This window comes from Haliaeetus leucocephalus, unplaced genomic scaffold, assembly GCF_000737465.1.
Source record: "Haliaeetus leucocephalus isolate CR32 unplaced genomic scaffold, Haliaeetus_leucocephalus-4.0 Scaffold240, whole genome shotgun sequence".
Taxonomy (NCBI): Eukaryota; Metazoa; Chordata; class Aves; order Accipitriformes; family Accipitridae; genus Haliaeetus; species Haliaeetus leucocephalus.
In genome coordinates, this window is record NW_010972676.1 from 667,168 (window position 1) to 684,602 (window position 17,435).

Genomic DNA, 17,435 nt, shown 5'->3' on the forward strand with positions numbered 1-17,435 from the left:
ACCACCAATTAAAAGGTGCGTTGTGGTAAAGCAAATGAGAAGGGAGGATTTGAGAATGAGCAGGTAACATGCCTCCTTGAGGTCCTGTCTATAAAAACAGTGGTCAGCTTTCCTAGTTAGCATTTTAAGGGATGTCTTTTTCTCATTACTTTAGGTTTTGAACCAATTGATAAATATGAACCTAAAAGTGTTTATGAACTGCCAGTCCAAACTTTCTGACATGCCACTGAAAAGGTAAGCAATACCATGCCAGGGTTAAAAAAGAGAGAGAGAGAAGAAAACCTGTTGGAATGTGCAAGCACAGAAACATGGTCAAATGTCCTACAGGAAGTCTCAGTAACTGCTTTGAGCTTGTGTATATAATAGCATGATTTCCCACAGATAATCTAGGAATTTGTGGATAGCATCAGGTAATTGTGCTGGTTTACAAGTTGGGTGGTTTTTATTCACTCACTCTCTCAGACACAGACAGACAGACACAGACTCTCTTAACTAACTTACTAACCTTAATGGTTGAGTCTCACACATTCTGTTTGGTCCTTCAGGATGAGAATTCTGACCTGTTCTAAGGTCAACACAACCTGGGTTGCTTTGGGAAAGCCTTGGAGACATTGGAGGTCTGGGAAAGCCAATGCTGTCAGCAAGTTCAATGAGAGTGAAATATTTGCAAAGTTTGGCAGAAGTATGTTCTAACATTTTCTTTCTGAAATTTCAGCTTTTATCGCTATGTTTTGGAGCCGGAGATTTCTTTCACAGCAGACAATAACTTTGCTCCAGGACCAATTGCTAAGTTTTTGGATATGCCCCAGTCTCCACTGTTTACTTTGAACCTAAATACTCCTGAGAGCTGGATGGTGGAATCTGTCAGAACCCCATATGATCTGGATAATATTTACTTAGAGGAGGTAAGAGAAATCAACGTGTTTCTATTACTACATTTAAATAGTGTTGTTTTTCCAGGTCTTATTTTTGTAATGGGAAAGAAATGTAGAATTTTAAAATGCTAATAAACATAAAACTGTGGATATTAACACCTTTTACATTTGCAGACCCCTAAACATTTTCCAGGAGGGATGCAGGTAAACCTAAGCTCACTGACAGTAAGATTGCTGTTCTCAGTTACTCATGGATGCCTGAACCACAGGTTTAAAAATACTGTAGGCTTGAAGCAGATTCTACAGATGCCTTGAGTGTGTAAATATAACATTTCAGAGTGTCCTGAGCTAGAAACAAAGAAACTCTTTGTTGGTCATTAAATAACTTTTTCAATTTATTAGTCTTTCAGATTAGAGCACCTTACAGCTAATGGCACAACTAAAAATAAGATTGTTATTTTTTAAACATCTTTTTAGAAATTTTGAAGTGAGATCTGAGTCCTATTCCAGTAAGTAAATTCTACTAACTTTCCCTTGCTCCAAGAAGCCACCAAGCTGGTTTTAGCTACCTGTTTGTTTTTACAGCTTTTGTTACTGGCAAACACTCTTGTGGCCCACAAAAGGATATGCAGTATCAATAAAGCAGTAAAACTGGTGCAGCAGAAATCCACTCAATTGCAGTAGGTTTAGGAGCTGACTGCTGCTAGAACAGGCCTTGAATTGGACTATTGGAATATTGATCTGGGCAGTGCTGCCCCACATACATAGGGATAAAATAAGGAGGAAAGAAAAATCCAAGGGGCTAGAGTTTAGTAGAAAAAGGACATTAAAACTGAAAGAAGAATATCTGTATGTACAAGTTGACAATTCGCACTAATCTTGAATGGAATGGATAATTCAGTACTAATTATTAACCTCTTGCTGTTAGCAGTTAACTAATAGTTTTCAGAAGATCTAGAAATAGTAGGCTAGTAAGTGGTTACAAAATGCACTACACTAACATGTTATGATAAGCACTAAAATCACATATATTAAAAGTTAGAAAACCCACGTGTGATGCAAAGTAGAAAATTTTGGACTTCAGGTTGCAACATTAAATAATAAACATTAAATGAGGCAGTCAAACAGTGTTTTCCCTTGAAATAATCCATTACTTACCTGCAGTTCTTCAAGGCCAACTGTATATTAAACCTAATGAATTTTCTATGTATAATCCAGCATATACAAAAGATGCCAGAGGGACAGCTCTGGTGGCTGCAGTCCTCTATTTATCTGCAGAATGGGTATGGCATGGGGAGTGCGAGGACAAGCTTCCCTACTGATATGCCTCAACCCTGACCTGGAGGAACCACCTCTAGGGGTGAGAGGGAAGTTCGGGCTCCAAAACCAGCCAGCACCATGCCTTGTCTGCCGAGAGAGGCCACAGCAGCCCCCAGTTGCGTGGATGACTCCTGCAGTACGGAAACCCATTGTCTGCGTGTCTAACGAGGTTGTCAAACCCTTTACAAATAGGCCTCTTGTGGTCATTACAAACGTGGGTTACTTTCTCACTGAACGTTATATTATTAGCCTCCTCTTACTTTTGCATCTCTGATATTGTTTGGGAATATGATGCTGTATAGTGGTAGAGTCTGATATTGCTAATCCTGTACTAGTTATTGTCCTGGTTTCAGCTGGGATAGACTTAATTGTCTTCCTAGTAGCTGGTATAGTGCTATGTTTTGAGTTCAGTATGTGAAGAATGTTGAGAACACTGATGTTTTCAGTTGTTGCTAAGTAGTGTTTAGACTAGAGTCAAGGATTTTTCAGCTTCTCATGCTTAGCCAGCAAGAAAGCTGGAGGGGCGTAAGAAGTTGGCACAGGACACAGCCAGGGCACCTGACCCAAACTGGCCAACGGTGTATTCCATACCATGGGACATCACATCCAGTGTAGGAACTGGGAAGTGGGGGCAGGGAATTGCTGCTCAGGGACTAGCTGGGTGTCGATTGGCGGGTGGTGAGCAATTGCACTGCGCATCATTTGTACATTCCAATCCTTTTATTACTACTGTTGTCATTTTATTAGTGTTATCATTATCATTATTAGTTTCTTCTTTTCTGTTCTATTAAACCATTTTTATCTCAACCCACGAGTTTTGCTTCTTTTCCTGATTTTCTCCCCATCCCACTAGGTGGGGGGGGATTGAGTGAGTGGCTGTGTGGTGCTTAGTTGCTGGCTGGGGGTAAACCACAACAGTTGTTCAGAAATCAAGGAAATTGGGTGGTGGTTGTTGTGTGGTTTGTTTTTTATTTGCTTTGTTTCGTTGGCTTTAGAGTTTTTTTGCTTTTCATCTCTTAACCTAACTGTAAAGCCATAAATGAACCACTAAATGGCTGATACTACTACACATTTCAAGCCTCCGATTCCCACACCGCCCCTTAGACTAATTGAAAGCCTGACAGAGAAGGGGATTAAATGCTTCAGGCATTCTGAGTACCATCCTGAGCCTCCAAATAAATAGTAGCTTTACTGTTGCAGGTGCACAATTTCCAATTCCTAATGTGCATTCTGTTGGCGCTGTAGAAATTAAACTGTCATTTTGGATGTGCAATGAGAGAAGATGCTTTATGAGATTAGACTAATATTTTGCTTAGGTAGTGTCCTCAGGCTAGATCTGAATTTAGCCTGGAAGGGACCCAGGTTTTGGGGGGTTTGCGGTTATTGTTGTTTTTTTTTTTTTTTTCTTTTCTCTTTTTTCTTGGCACTCTTGTTCCATGTAGAAAAAAGGAATTGGTATTTCTGACAGTACCCTAGCACACTGTAAGAGTAATGCAAAGCAAAACGAAATGTTTATTTTGGATGATAAATATTCAATGAGACTAGCTTTAAACAGATTTAGATTCAAAGTTCTGGAGCCCATCGTATACTTTTTATGAGATGCCAGACCAATCACTTACTTGATTACATTCTCCAGTCAATGTTAGAAAGAGTAATAATTGTAAATTAGGGCAACAGTCCTCCCCTTTTCTTATCCTAGCATCTTACCAGTTGGGATTAAAATCTTGGTCAGGGCCACTCTTAACAATATGTGTGTGAAGTTTGTCACTTGAAGGAGCTGAGCTCTTTGAGGCTTTCTAGGTTATTTGTTTAATAAAATTACTCTGGTAAAATTAAGTGTTGTTTAATTACTATGGCTATTTTAGAGAGTAACTGAATCACTAAAAATTTGCACTTTAGAGCTAGTGCTGAATTCAGCAGTATCATCTCCTTACAGGTGGATAATGTTGTAGCTGCAGAATATGAACTGGAGTATCTGCTTCTGGAAGGACACTGCTATGATATTACTACTGGACAGCCGCCTCGGGGTCTCCAGTTTACACTGGGAACTTCAACCAGTCCTGTCATCGTTGATACCATTGTTATGGCCAACTTGGTAAGCATTCAATTGAAATTGGCAACAAATAACTGGTCCTCCAGTCAGCACAATCACTTGCATAAACCATTGAGTATTTTCTAGTATGTGGGTTATGGATATGTGGCGTTACTTACACTCCACAGTTGCTTGCAAATACATTAGAACCACATCACTCCTAACATTGATGTCTGAAGCCTTGCAGTGTACTTACTTGTCTCTTAGCTTTTCAAGATGTACTCTTTTCCCTTCAGCTTGCTGAAAAGGGTCTTCTGGAATATCTTAAAATGATGCCAATAGTCTTAAGCAGGGAAGGTCAGACAGTTCTGGTTTTTTTTCTAGACAGGGTACTCTTTAGTCCATCCACTCTGGTACTGTAAGGTGGACAGTTGTCTTGTTTTAGGACCCATTTCTTCAGGAGATCTGTGGAACAAATGGAGAGAGTCAGCACGAATAGTCAACATTCTAGAAAATAAAGGAAGTGACAAAGAACGGGAATTGCTTAATTTAGTTCAGTAAAGGTGACAGAAATCCAGAAATTGTTCTCTGCAGCTGCCTTTATAAGGTAGCTGCATAAGGGATCAGTCTGTTTTCATGAAATTATAGCAAGGGAAGTTAGTCACTGGAATATTTTCTTGATGTGTAACGTTAGTGAAAAACTGGAGTAAATTGCTTTTTGTGGGTTTTTTGGATTCTTTAAAAGTATTTAAAAAAAAAACCAAGGAAAAAATATTCACTAGTGCTAAATATTTATTTTAAAATTCTTACCCCCACTTTCTATTTGTCTGCACCTTTTCTTAGCCAAAGTATATCCTGTAATGATGTAATATTTCTTATTGTAGAAAGGAAGATGACCTTTATTTTATGTGTGTTTATGTTAGGGAGTAAAGCTTAATGTCTTGGAGGTGTCTTTTTTTCTAATTAGTTAAACCAAAGTGCATGTACCACGGTGTACAATGCTGTATCTAGGAATCTTCTTCCTCAACTCAGTGTCTGTAACTGTGAAGGGGTATGAAGAGACCAGCAACATGCCCAGTGTTGGGTTTTTTTGTTTGGTGGGTTTTTTTGGTTGGTTGTTTGTTTTAAAGCAGAGTGGTTCACATACAGAATTGCATGCATTTGAGGTCACAGGACAAAACTGGATGGGACCCTGAGGCATCACTAGAAATGTTTGTATCTTCTATAGGTGTAATAATCTAAAACACAGAAGAAAATACTCAGATCTGGAACCTGAAACTTCAACAAGACTTGTATACAATATTTGAATTTCACATTGTAATTTTTTTAAGTTCTGTAGAAGAGGTATCTTGTAACATATACATTATGTTACTATTTCCTGCTGTAGATGAAATACCAGTCTGTAGAGCTTCAGTATTTATTTAGTTTTTGTTTTGTAGGCAGACCTTTTGTGCACTGCTGTGTAGTTATCAACTAGTGTTTTGAAATTCACCCACTCCTTCATGAAGGCAAGCTTTTGCAGAAAAGAACTTCAGGATTGCACTGTTCCCATCAGGACACCCTGAAGACTTTCTCTCATCTAACAAATAATGCTAGACCTTTTCATACTCCTGTCTCTTATGGAAAAAACAACAATTTTGAATGGAACTTCTGTGTTTTTTCTCCTGTTCTCTGGGGTTTCAGGCCTGGCTTACAAATAACTGTTTTCAGATATAAAACAGTGGGTCAAAATACATGACTTAAACTTGGGTTTTTACATTTGCATTTTCTGGAAACTGACAAATATTCTTTTCGCTTTACAGGGTTACTTCCAGTTAAAAGCCAACCCTGGTGCATGGACTCTAAGACTAAGAAAGGGCAGATCTGAGGATATCTACAGAATCTACAGGTAGGACAGCATTAGAAATACTTTAATCTTTTTCTTGTGAAATTTTTGAACTAGGTAGGCTTTCTAATATGTGAATTGAACAGCAAATTACATTTCATACTGAAAATAAGTTGTGAGATGAAATAAATTCATTCATTTAAAAAAAAAACAGTAAGTGCGTGTTCAGATATGTGTATTTGTTACTTTGTCGCATGTCTCAAACCTCTTTTACAGCTAAGGCTTAATACCATGTAAAAAAAAGTGTAGAAGAAATAAAGAACATGTGTCTGCTTTGTAGTAAAGGTCATCATTTTACTGTATTTTCAGCCATGATGGCACAGACTCTCCACCTGAAGCTAACGAAGTTATTGTTGTTCTCAACAACTTCAAGAGCAAAATTATTAAAGTGAAGGTGAGTTTAAAAACTAGAGTTGCTCTTAAAAAAGACCATTTGACCAATAGAAGGGAAGAAACTTTGATTAAGGTCTGATGATCCCTTCCTACAAGCATATATTTGAGGCAATTTGCACAAAGTTCACATCACAGTATCAATAATAGAGAAAATTATCTGTAGACTTGGTTTTGGTTTTTTTTGACACAGGAGAGAATAACATGTACTGCTGTTCCTTTTGTATGCCCATGAGAAACAGTTATGTTTACATTTTACTGACTCAGTTGTGCTTGTGACTTCAGAAAAAAACAGTCAGTTTTGTATGTCCTATATAAGTCTAGTAATAAACATTCAGTGTATCCATTGAGCCAGTATTTTATCTGTTACAGATAAATTTTACTCATCTGGCAATACATTTTCTGTCAATCTGATGCGGAGTACGTGAGAATACATTTTAAAATAAAAAAAAAAAAAGGTAAATTAGTAATCTGTCTCTTAGGGTTGCCTGTCAGGTAACGATAAGCTGAAAAGTTTAAGGAGGACAACTGATAGATAAGTGATGATTGTATCACATCCGGTTCACGCTTCCTCACATGATGTACTTGTGCTAGAGTAATTCTGGGATGTTCTGATCTGCTGCCTTGTCTGTGTGTCTGCTTTGGACACTCAGTGGCCAATAATATCTTTTAGAAACAGAAAGTGGTGGAGGTGATGTGTTGCATTTGCGGGGGCGGGGGGCGGTGTTGTATGGTTTCGAGGGTTTTTCTTTGCCAGTCTCCATTGTCAAGGATGGTCACTAAACACCTCTTAGCAAAGCATTTTAACCATTTAGACTAGCATGCCTTTGGTGTCTGAAAACAGCTTTGGAATCTGTTCTGAAAATGTCAGTTTGCTCCTGAGCTGTTTCTTCAGACAGCTCAGGTTATCTGTCAGCTCACTGGACGTAATTCAAATGGATACAAACAGAGAGCCACTGTCAAAATAACACTCCACATCTGTTTGCCCAATATGTGGTTCCACTCACTAAAGCAATGTTATGCTTTACAGGTTCAGAAAAAACTAGATATGATGAATGAGGATCTACTAAGTGATGGTACCAGTGAGAATGAATCTGGATTTTGGGAATCTCTCAAATGGTAAAACTAATTCAATAATAACCTGCAAGTCTCTTGAAAATGGAAAACTATTTGATGATACAGCTATGTCTGTGATATTCCATAGCTATATATTAAGACTGCTTGAATTTAGGGCTATCTTTCATAGGACCCCTCTGTTTCTAGAGAACTGGGCTACTGCTTTGCACCTGCTTACCTTCCCTTACCCCCGCTGCTGCTTGGGAGCCTGAAAACATTGTTCATTTCCAGGAGCTGCATCTCAGCCAGAAATCTTTCAATTGAATAGGTGTTCATATATAAGCTATTGGGTCTTCCATGTCTGTGTCTGCAGCACTCTGCCTTGTGGGGGATACCCTGACCAGTGTGTGTGGGGGACGACACCAAACCCCACAGCCGTACTATGTTAAACCAACACTGCAGCAATTTATAATCTATTGCACTCTTTCCTATACAGCTGGCCCTTACTGTCTTGTCCTTTATATAAACACATTTGTCCTTTCAGGGGATTCACAGGAGGACAAAAGAATGAAGATGTGAAACAGGATAGAGATGATGTACTAAATATATTCTCTGTGGCTTCAGGACACCTATATGAAAGATTCCTACGGTTAGTTCAGAATTTATAATCTGGGGGTCTCAAAATGGTAATGTGCCCTGCTTTCCACAAGGAAAAAAGGTTAGAATTTGCAAGAATATATTAAATCCCTTTTTCAGTAGCTCAGGAGTCCTCTAGGTTTTGCATCTACTGTATTATAGGAACTTTTGTCTGCAAAACATTCATATGTTCAAAATAGACTTAGTTTAATAGATGGTATGTTGATGTCCTAAATTTTCTCACTACAATATAACCAAATACAAATGTATTGTTAACAAATTATAGCATAAGTCGCAGTTGCTTTGGAAAAGAATCTGAACTGTTCTCAAAGGACTGTGAAAGCCAACAGGTTGTATATTCTCTGACTAGTTAAAATATATAGATTTTGGGGGGTTTAGTAATTTCATAGATAAAACTAAGCAATTTGCAGTAGGCTGAAGCTACCTACTTTTTCTTCATGTGTGAAGATCACTTACCTGACACAACTGCAGTTAGTCTAATAATGTAGAACAGCAATTTGTAACCTGTTACGCAGCTGATCTCTAGTGAGTGGCAGTTGTTCCTGTAAATGCTTTATTTTTTTTCTTTTGATAGCATAATGATGTTGTCTGTGCTGAAACATACTAAGACGCCTTTAAAGTTTTGGTTTCTGAAGAACTACTTATCACCTACATTCAAGGTTTGTTACTAATTAGAAATTTATTCTATGGTGGGGAAAAGGTTGCAACTTGTACATCATACTGTTGTGTAAACATATGTACAGTTCCCTGTCTGTATACCTTCTATTTTGACAAAGCATCAAGTTGGTATAAGCTGGTGGTTCTCCCTAGAAAACTTTGAGAAATAACAGACAGGTTGACAGTGGACTTATGCTGAAGGTAAATATTTAAGAGAACAGCACATACTAGGAAAATCGTACTTGAAAGAATCTGAACTTTTTTTTTGTGACTCGCATGATAAAGGTGTAGATTTTAAGATGCAATTCAGGGCTGTAAATTTACATCTAATACATCAAGGTTGAGAGATTATAGGAAAAAAACTACCGGAGAAACAATGCCTATGACTAGGTATGGAGAGAGCTTCATAAGAGGAGACATTAAAACCATGTTTCAGACATGACTAGAGTTACAGGAGCAGTGCGTGGTAAAGAGTGAAATGGGCCCTAGATGAGTGTACCTGGAAATACTTATCAATTATATGTGATTGTAGTGGATTAACCCCAGCCAGCAACTAAGCACCATGCAGCCACTCACTCATTCCCCACCCCCGCAGTGGGATGGGGGAGAGAATCAGAAAAAAAAAAAAGTAAAACTTGCGGGCTGAGATAAGAATGGTTTAATACAACAGAAAAGAAGAAACTAATAATGGTAATAATAACAATAATAAAATGACAATAATAATAGTTGAAAAAGGATTGGAATATACAAGTGATGCACAATGCAGTTGCTCACCACCTGCCGACCAATGCCCAGTTAGTTCCTGAGCCGTGATTTCCCCCAGGCCAACTCCCTCCAGTTTATATATTGGGCATGACATCACGTGATAAGGAATGTCCCTTTAGCCAGTTTGCGTCAGCTGCCCTGGCTGTTTTCCGTCCCAACTTCTTGTGACCCTCCAGCCTTCTCGCTGGCTGGGCAGGAGAAGCTGAAAAATCCTTGACTTTAGTCTAAACATTACTTAGCAACAACTGAAAACATCTGTCTTATGAACATTCTTCTCATACTGAACTCAAAACATAACACTATACCAGCTACTAGGAAGACAATTAACTCCCAGCTGAAACCAGGACAGTGATACATCATAAACCAGCAAGATTTAAAACAGAACCCAGAGGTAGATGGATGTCAAAATGTTCAGGAATTTGCAACTTTTAACATTTAACATTCAGAAGTAGCATTTCTTAGAGAATCTTGCCCTTTCAGCATGAGCATGAGGGGAAATAATTGGCTGTCCCCCCATTGCTGCAAACGTGGGTTGTGCTGTGACTCTGCTGTTGTCAGGCATTGTTTGGGGTCATGCAACAATATGCTTTCCCCCTCCCTTCCTAATGGCTGTGTTGTACCAGCATCCCTTGGCTAAACCTGTACTCTCCCAGTGTCAGAGGAAGCCTTGCAGATGAGAATGTCAACTGATTTGACAGTGGGCCAAGTTGTTCTAGTAAAAAACTTCTCCCAATTCTTTTCTGTCATTTTATTATTCCCGTTTACACTGCTTTGTACAGCCTTAAATAATAATTCTCCCATCTGCAAAATTTTATGATTTGAGTAATGCATTCTTTTAAACTGATCTCTGGATCACTATAAAATGGCTCATAAGTAATTGTGTGGGGAAAAATGCCAAAATATTGAGTTGTCTTATGATAGTTGGCTTTACAATTTGTACTGATAGTTCAGTTCGGGGTTATGTCTTTGAAGTAAAAATGAAACTGTAGTTATTCTTTGCAGTATTTCACTTTCTAATGTCCTATGCCTGATTTATAGGACTGAAGTCTATCTCTTATAATGCACTTTTTGTTTTCCTGCAGAGGAACAAAGAACTGAGATAAGCTACTTTTTTCCCCCTCTCCCTCTGCAGGAGTTCATCCCATACATGGCAGAGAAGTATAATTTCCAGTATGAGCTTGTCCAGTATAAATGGCCACGCTGGCTTCATCAGCAAACAGAGAAACAGCGTATCATCTGGGGTTACAAGATCCTCTTTCTAGATGTGCTTTTCCCATTAGCTGTTGATAAAATCCTGTTTGTGGATGCCGATCAGGTAACACAGAGGTTGGAACTACTTGATCTTTTCCCTTTTTCTTTTTCTTTTTTTCTTTTCTCTAAGAATAATATGTTCTTGAATACAATTTCTGTATTATTGGAAAGGTTGCAAGTTTGAGCTCTTCGCAGGCATGACTGAAGGCTGATTCTGTAACTGTAGCATGCTTCAGTGACTGCTGTTTTTTCTGCCTGTTCCCACAAAGATTGGTTTTGTTAGCCTGTCTTTTTACTTTTGTCTGGTTCCTCGTTCACTCACTGTGATTCCAGCTAGTTTGCCAAATAGATTCTTGTTTTACCCTTCCATTTTTCCAGTTCTATCTGTTTTCCCAGCCTGCAGATCACTTACCACATACAGTATTTTCCTAAGTCACCAAACATCCTGCCCTCCCACCTCCCTGCTTTTAACTTGGCCAGATCTGATTGGCTTTCAGAGGAGCGAGAAGGCAAATCCCTTGTGCATGAAGCCATGTCCTGCTGCAAAGCAAACAATGTCTATAAGGCTTTGTATGTGCTTACTGCCAGCACGGTTTGAAAGTACAGGATATATGTGCAGTGAGAACTGCCAAAAATACTCCTTCAAAAACACATATGAAACTGAGAAATACAGATTATCAACACGTAAATATAAAATGCTTTAGGTGTTTTAGCATATGTACAGTATGATCCCATGTCAGTTAAAACCATTACAACTTAAGCTGAAGTATCACCTAGGATAAATTTCCAGTTATGATGGTCTCATTTTAGACAGTTTTTGCTCTGTTTATAAAAGAGATAATAATGCATTTTTTTTCCCACCAGAGTGGTATTTTTAGAGTAGTATTACTGCCACAACATCTGTGTCAAAAAGACATTAAAACGCCTTCATCCCTGAAGGGTTTGTAAACTTTTAAGAGGAAAGGATACAAAGGATCACAGTAGAGTTCATATATAGTGAGAATTCTTGCTGCTTATTAAACAACTCTTTGGCACTTCAGCTGTCAAACCAAACCCATCAGATTATTTTAAGCTCTATTTTAGTTGCTCCAGTTCTAAGGGCAGGAGAGACAACATCTTTTATGCTGTGTTTTTGTACTACATATACATAATGCAAAAGACTGCAGAGTATTACAGGTAATTCTTCCTTTAACTGTTTGCTTAGTTTGAATTAAACCCTGACCAGCATTTCAAAATAACCCGTAGCAGGCTTGTACAAATAAAAACGAAATGTCCTTTTCCTTCAGATTGTGCGCACCGATCTAAAGGAATTAAGAGATTTCAATCTAGATGGTGCTCCTTATGGATATACTCCGTTCTGTGACAGTCGAAGAGAAATGGATGGCTACAGGTTCTGGAAATCAGGATACTGGGCAAGTCATTTAGCTGGAAGAAAATACCACATCAGGTACTGAAGAATTAATTTTTTTCAAAATAGAGGGGGAAAGCTTTCACTACTACCTAGAATTAACACAAAACTAGCTGAGGTATACAGTGCTGCAGTGAACCACTTTTTGCTTACTGTTGCCTCTTTAAGGTTCCATTGCTCATGGTCCATTTGAAGCACCAGGGACACTGAAGTCACTTTCAGTATGCTACAACTTTTACAGATGAAGAACTGAAGGGTTAAAAGAACTGAAGTGTTAACTAACCAGACATCTTCATTTGTTAATAACATTGGAAGGGACTGCATGACAGCAAAGCTAAGATAGATTTGTTGACAAATGTTTTTCATATGTGCTATGACCTTGTTAGAACTGCTTTCCTGCCTTGTATTAGATAATTTGATGTACTGCCACCAAGAAATTGTTTTAGCATATTCTATCTTGGGGTCTACTGGGAATGCAGTAAGTTACCCATTAATCAAATGTCATTACTAATTGTGTCATCTCCGTGTAGTGCTCTGTATGTTGTGGATCTGAAGAAGTTCAGAAAGATAGCAGCTGGAGATCGACTCCGAGGACAATATCAGGGTCTTAGTCAGGATCCTAACAGTCTGTCCAACCTTGATCAGGTGTGTTTTTATTGTGTTTGCTTTGTTTTGTCTTACTGGGGTATGATGGCAGGCTGGGACCTCTCCTTTCCTGGCCAAACTTCAATCACAGCCAGATGCCAATGGCAGTCCTGTTACACCTTGCCTTCAAATGAGGCAGGTGTTGATAGCATCAAATATAACTGGTGGGTGGAAACAATACCTTTGCCTTAAATGTCTTAAGACTATCTAATTTTCCAGTATACTCCAAGACAAATACGTAACACAAGTGGGTACTTGTTTCTTGAGCTATACAGCTCTGAGTGCTTTACTGTGCACTGACTTAACATGGAAATAAGGCTTGTACTGCGGCAGGTGGAAAAAATAACACAATGGTTTTAATCAATTAAGAATAGTCTTCCAAACCGGTCCAGTACAGATTTGATACTGGATTCATATTACTGTTTTAATACTGTTTGTTAAATAACAAATTTTCAACAAAATAAGATTAACAGTTGTTGTATGCAGGTTTTTTTTCCAAAGGACTTGGTTTGGAATGGAATGAAAGGTTGATTCATCACTTCTTATTTGCACTGGAAAAAACCCTCTTTACAAAAACTAAACTTCTCAATACTGTCTGCTTGGGGGTCCTTGTTCCTCCCACCCTGCACCCTGTGGAAACTGCTGCTAACTGTTATTCTTCACAACAGGATTTGCCTAACAACATGATCCACCAGGTGCCAATTAAATCGCTCCCACAGGAGTGGCTGTGGTGTGAAACATGGTGTGATGATTCCTCAAAGAAGAGAGCAAAAACCATTGATCTGGTAAGTGCAGTATGGCTCCTTCATTCTCATGTCACAATAAAATACAGTGACCAATTTTAGAGGCACTTCCCTACCACAGATCTAGGCACCTCATGCTGTATTGTGTAATGGTTTTGTGTGGCAAGGTTTTGGTAGTGGGGGGGTTACAGGGGTGGCTTCTATGAGAAGCTGCTGGAAGCTTCCCCTGTGTTCGAGAGAGCCCATACCAGCCGGCTCTAAAACGGACCCGCTGCCGGCCAAGGCCGAGCCAATCAGCGATAGTGGTAACGCCTCTGTGATAACATTTTTAAGAAGGAAAAAGAGTTGGGACGGGGAGAAACAGCCGCCGGAGAGAGGAGTGAGAACATGTAAGAGAAACAACCCTGCAGACACCAAGGTCAGTGAAGAAGGAGGGGGAGGAGATGCTCCAGGTGCTGGAGTGGAGATTCCCCTGCAGCCCGTGGTGAAGACCTTGGTGAGGCAGGCTGTCCCCCTGCAGTCCATGGAGGTCCACGGTGGAGCAGATATGCACCTGCAGCCCGTGGAGGACCCCACGTCGGAGAAGGTGGGTTCCCGAAGGAGGCTGTGACCCCGTGGGAACCCCACGCTGGAGCAGGCTCCTGGCAGGACCTGCGGATCTGTGGAGAGAGGAGCCCACGGAGCAGGTTTTCTGGCAGGACTTGTGACCCCATGGGGGACCCACGCTGGAGCAGTGTGCTCCTGAAGGACTGCACACCGTGGAAGGGACCCATGCTGGAGCAGTTTGTGAAGAACTGCAGCCCGTGGGAAGGGCCCACGTTGGAGAAGTTCGTGGAGGACTGTCTCCCGTGGGTGGGACCCTACGCTGGAGCAGGGGAAGAGTGTGATGAGCCCCCCCCCGAGGAGGATGAAGTGGCAGAAAATAACGTGTGATGACCGTAAACCTCCATCCCTGTCCCCCTGTGCTGCTGGGGGGGTTTGGTAGAGAAATCCGGGAGTGAAGTTGTGCCCAGGAAGAAGGGAGGGGTGGAGGGAAGGTGTTCTGAGATTTGGTTTTATTTCTCATTACCTTACTCTGGTTGATTTGTAATAAATTGAGTTAATTTTCCCCAAACTGAGTCTGTTTTGCCCATGACAGTAATTGGTGAATGATGTCTCCTGTCCTTATCTCAACCTGCAAGCTTTTTGTTATATTTTTTTCTCTCCCCTGTCCAGCTGAGGATAGGGGAGTGATAGAACGGCTTTGGTGGGCACGTGGCGTCCAGCCAGGGTCAACCCATCGCAATTGTTACTTAAATGTTTTCAGCACCTCAGTTTTTTTCCTTTAGCTTCTATGTTTCTCTTACCCGGTGCAGTGGTGGTGTTATGAATTTGGAAATTACTCTAGCTAAAATGCAGGCATGTGCTGTTCACCAACGGACTAATTCCACCAGGGGGAAGCATACCTCTATTCAGTAAATAAACCTTTTTTATGCATTAAGTGTCTGAACAGTTGTATGTTTTGTTTGCAGTGTAATAACCCAATGACCAAAGAGCCCAAGCTGCAAGCAGCGATGCGTATAGTTCCAGAATGGCAGGACTATGATCAAGAAATCAAACTGCTCCAAAGTCTTTTCCAGAAAGAAAAAGAAACAGGAACACCAGCTAAGATGCCAGGACAACACACACATGGTAATCTTTCTATTTCCCTACTCCTGTGACTTTCTTCCTACCTGTTTGGGCTGGGGTTAAGTTGCATACTTGTTCACTGTAAGCTTGCACCATGCAAAGAATTCCATAGAGGATCTGTTAAATAATCTGTCTATTTTACTGGGACAGAAAGGCCTTGCGGAGTGAGGCTGGTGTAACTTAACCTGATTCTGAAACTTAGAGAACAGAGAGCTATACTGCACACTTTTTCCTGTTCTGTTGAAGACCCTTACTGTTCCTGCAATTTTATGAGCTTGGCCTTACCTTTAACCCTTAATTAAAGCCGCGCTATACACAATGGGTATGAATTGTTCTGCAGTCACTGGGAACCTTGCAAAGAATAAGTCTTTGGGGTTTATATACTAATTTTCAAAGCAATGCCAGTTGAGGCAGCTGGAACTATAATGGAATGCTCATTTTTCTCTCCTCTTCTACAGATCCAGCAGCACATGTGGAATTATGATCCATGGACAAAAATTCAAGTTAGACTGTTTCAAAGACAATTTTTATATTGAAAGCTAGTTTTTTCCCGTATGTCTGCAAAACTGCTGAATAATTGAATGGGATGATGTATGCATTTTTATTACTTGCCTTTGGGTTAATTTCTGCATATGAAATACGATCTGGATTGCTGGAATTAGCATTACTGGTTTTTTGCACCTGTGGTGGAGATGAAAGACCCCATGATGGAATTTAGCATTTCAGAAACAAAACTTCAAAATCCACTGGAAAAGCCACAGCCTGTTCCTTCAGCTGTTGCTACCTCCACCACTGATGAAGATCCTGTTAGCCTCAGATCTAACTTGAGAGCCTGGAAATCGCAGACGCATTGAGCTATTGGCTAGAACGTAAGTCCTAACCTCAGCTGATGGAGATAATTTTTCCAGGTAACATTAAAAGGCTCAGAATCATGCCTTGAATTTGGGATACTGTTTTATCTGCAGGTTTTCAAACGGTCAGAAATGCTTCTCAGATTCAGTATGCCCTTGATTTTGTAACAACTCCAGCATTACTTAGATTTTCTATTTCCTGTCATTTATTGCCCAACTTTTGAAGGTTTGGCTTAATGTAAAGCTACCCCAGTCTATTTAAATGTCCATCCAAATACAAATGCCGAAGCTTACAAAGTGACCAGAACATTGAATTTGACAGCTCAGTTCATCCTAGCCCCTCTGACTTGAATCAAAGTGCCCTCTTTCCTTCCTGCTCAAAGTTTAAATCAGTCTGCAAAACTGGTAGGGCCTTACTATTGCTGTGGTTCACTGATTCATGAATGTTTTTTGTTTATGAAAAACTCTGTGGAAGCTTGGAAGTTTTTCATCATGTAAATTTCATTAACTTTTATTTTTCTTCAAATGGAGATGTTGTCACATCAATAAAAACTTTGGAGTTCTTGGGTCTTAAGCTTTAGTCCACACTCAGTCCTTTGATCATCCTTTTTGCTTGCACACATTACAGTCCTAATTTGATTTTGGGATTTCTGAGTATTTCACCTGCATGACAAGAAAACATTTTCCTGCAAGGATTAATTACCCTGGGTTAGTTTTATCAACCATATTAATGTCTTAATTTTGAAAGATGATACTGCCATATTTCTGTGTTATGAACATACCAGTTAAAAAAAAAAATCCTCAAACCCTCTTTCCCTCAGTCTGTAGGATTGTCTGCTCCCTTAAACACTGAGAAGTTGAAGAGTTGAAATGTAAGAACTGAAGTAGTATTTCTAGTAGTAAAATGTAGTTCCCTATGCACTGCTTCTTTAGAAATCCAAATTGGGATAATTTCTGCCTCCCATGTTTTTATACAGGTAAATGTTCTGTGCTGCAAGAGCTTTACACTAAAGATAATCTTGACTTAAGATATTCTTCTAGAATTATTCTATTATACATCCTATAAATGTTTTGGAGGAATCTGAAAGACAGCAGTTGTAGTGTTTAAACTGTTCAATAGGACAACTGAACAGAATAGCAGCTCTTTACCAGCCAGCTCAAGAAAGGGCCCAAATCACTAACAGAAACTTAAAAAAATATGTTAAAGGAAATAGCTGGGGTCCCTCAAATGC

General features: G+C 39.6%; 1 protein-coding gene across 3 annotated transcripts in view; it reads left to right on the forward strand.

Annotated features, from left to right (window-relative positions):
- Nucleotides 1–16,734, forward strand: part of UGGT1 (UDP-glucose glycoprotein glucosyltransferase 1) — a 49,848-nt gene extending 33,114 nt beyond the window's left edge. For all 3 annotated transcript variants that reach the window (XM_010568211.1, XM_010568212.1, XM_010568213.1), the window contains 14 exons: nucleotides 155–234; nucleotides 716–905; nucleotides 4,132–4,290; nucleotides 6,030–6,115; nucleotides 6,422–6,506; nucleotides 7,533–7,621; nucleotides 8,103–8,207; nucleotides 8,790–8,874; nucleotides 10,770–10,952; nucleotides 12,175–12,335; nucleotides 12,827–12,941; nucleotides 13,610–13,726; nucleotides 15,196–15,355; nucleotides 15,811–16,734. In XM_010568211.1, the coding sequence (XP_010566513.1) occupies nucleotides 155–234; nucleotides 716–905; nucleotides 4,132–4,290; nucleotides 6,030–6,115; nucleotides 6,422–6,506; nucleotides 7,533–7,621; nucleotides 8,103–8,207; nucleotides 8,790–8,874; nucleotides 10,770–10,952; nucleotides 12,175–12,335; nucleotides 12,827–12,941; nucleotides 13,610–13,726; nucleotides 15,196–15,355; nucleotides 15,811–15,836 (1,641 nt within the window). In that variant the 3' untranslated portion in view covers nucleotides 15,837–16,734. The remainder of the gene's footprint in view (nucleotides 1–154; nucleotides 235–715; nucleotides 906–4,131; nucleotides 4,291–6,029; nucleotides 6,116–6,421; nucleotides 6,507–7,532; nucleotides 7,622–8,102; nucleotides 8,208–8,789; nucleotides 8,875–10,769; nucleotides 10,953–12,174; nucleotides 12,336–12,826; nucleotides 12,942–13,609; nucleotides 13,727–15,195; nucleotides 15,356–15,810) is intronic.
- Nucleotides 16,735–17,435: the final 701 nt, after the last annotated feature.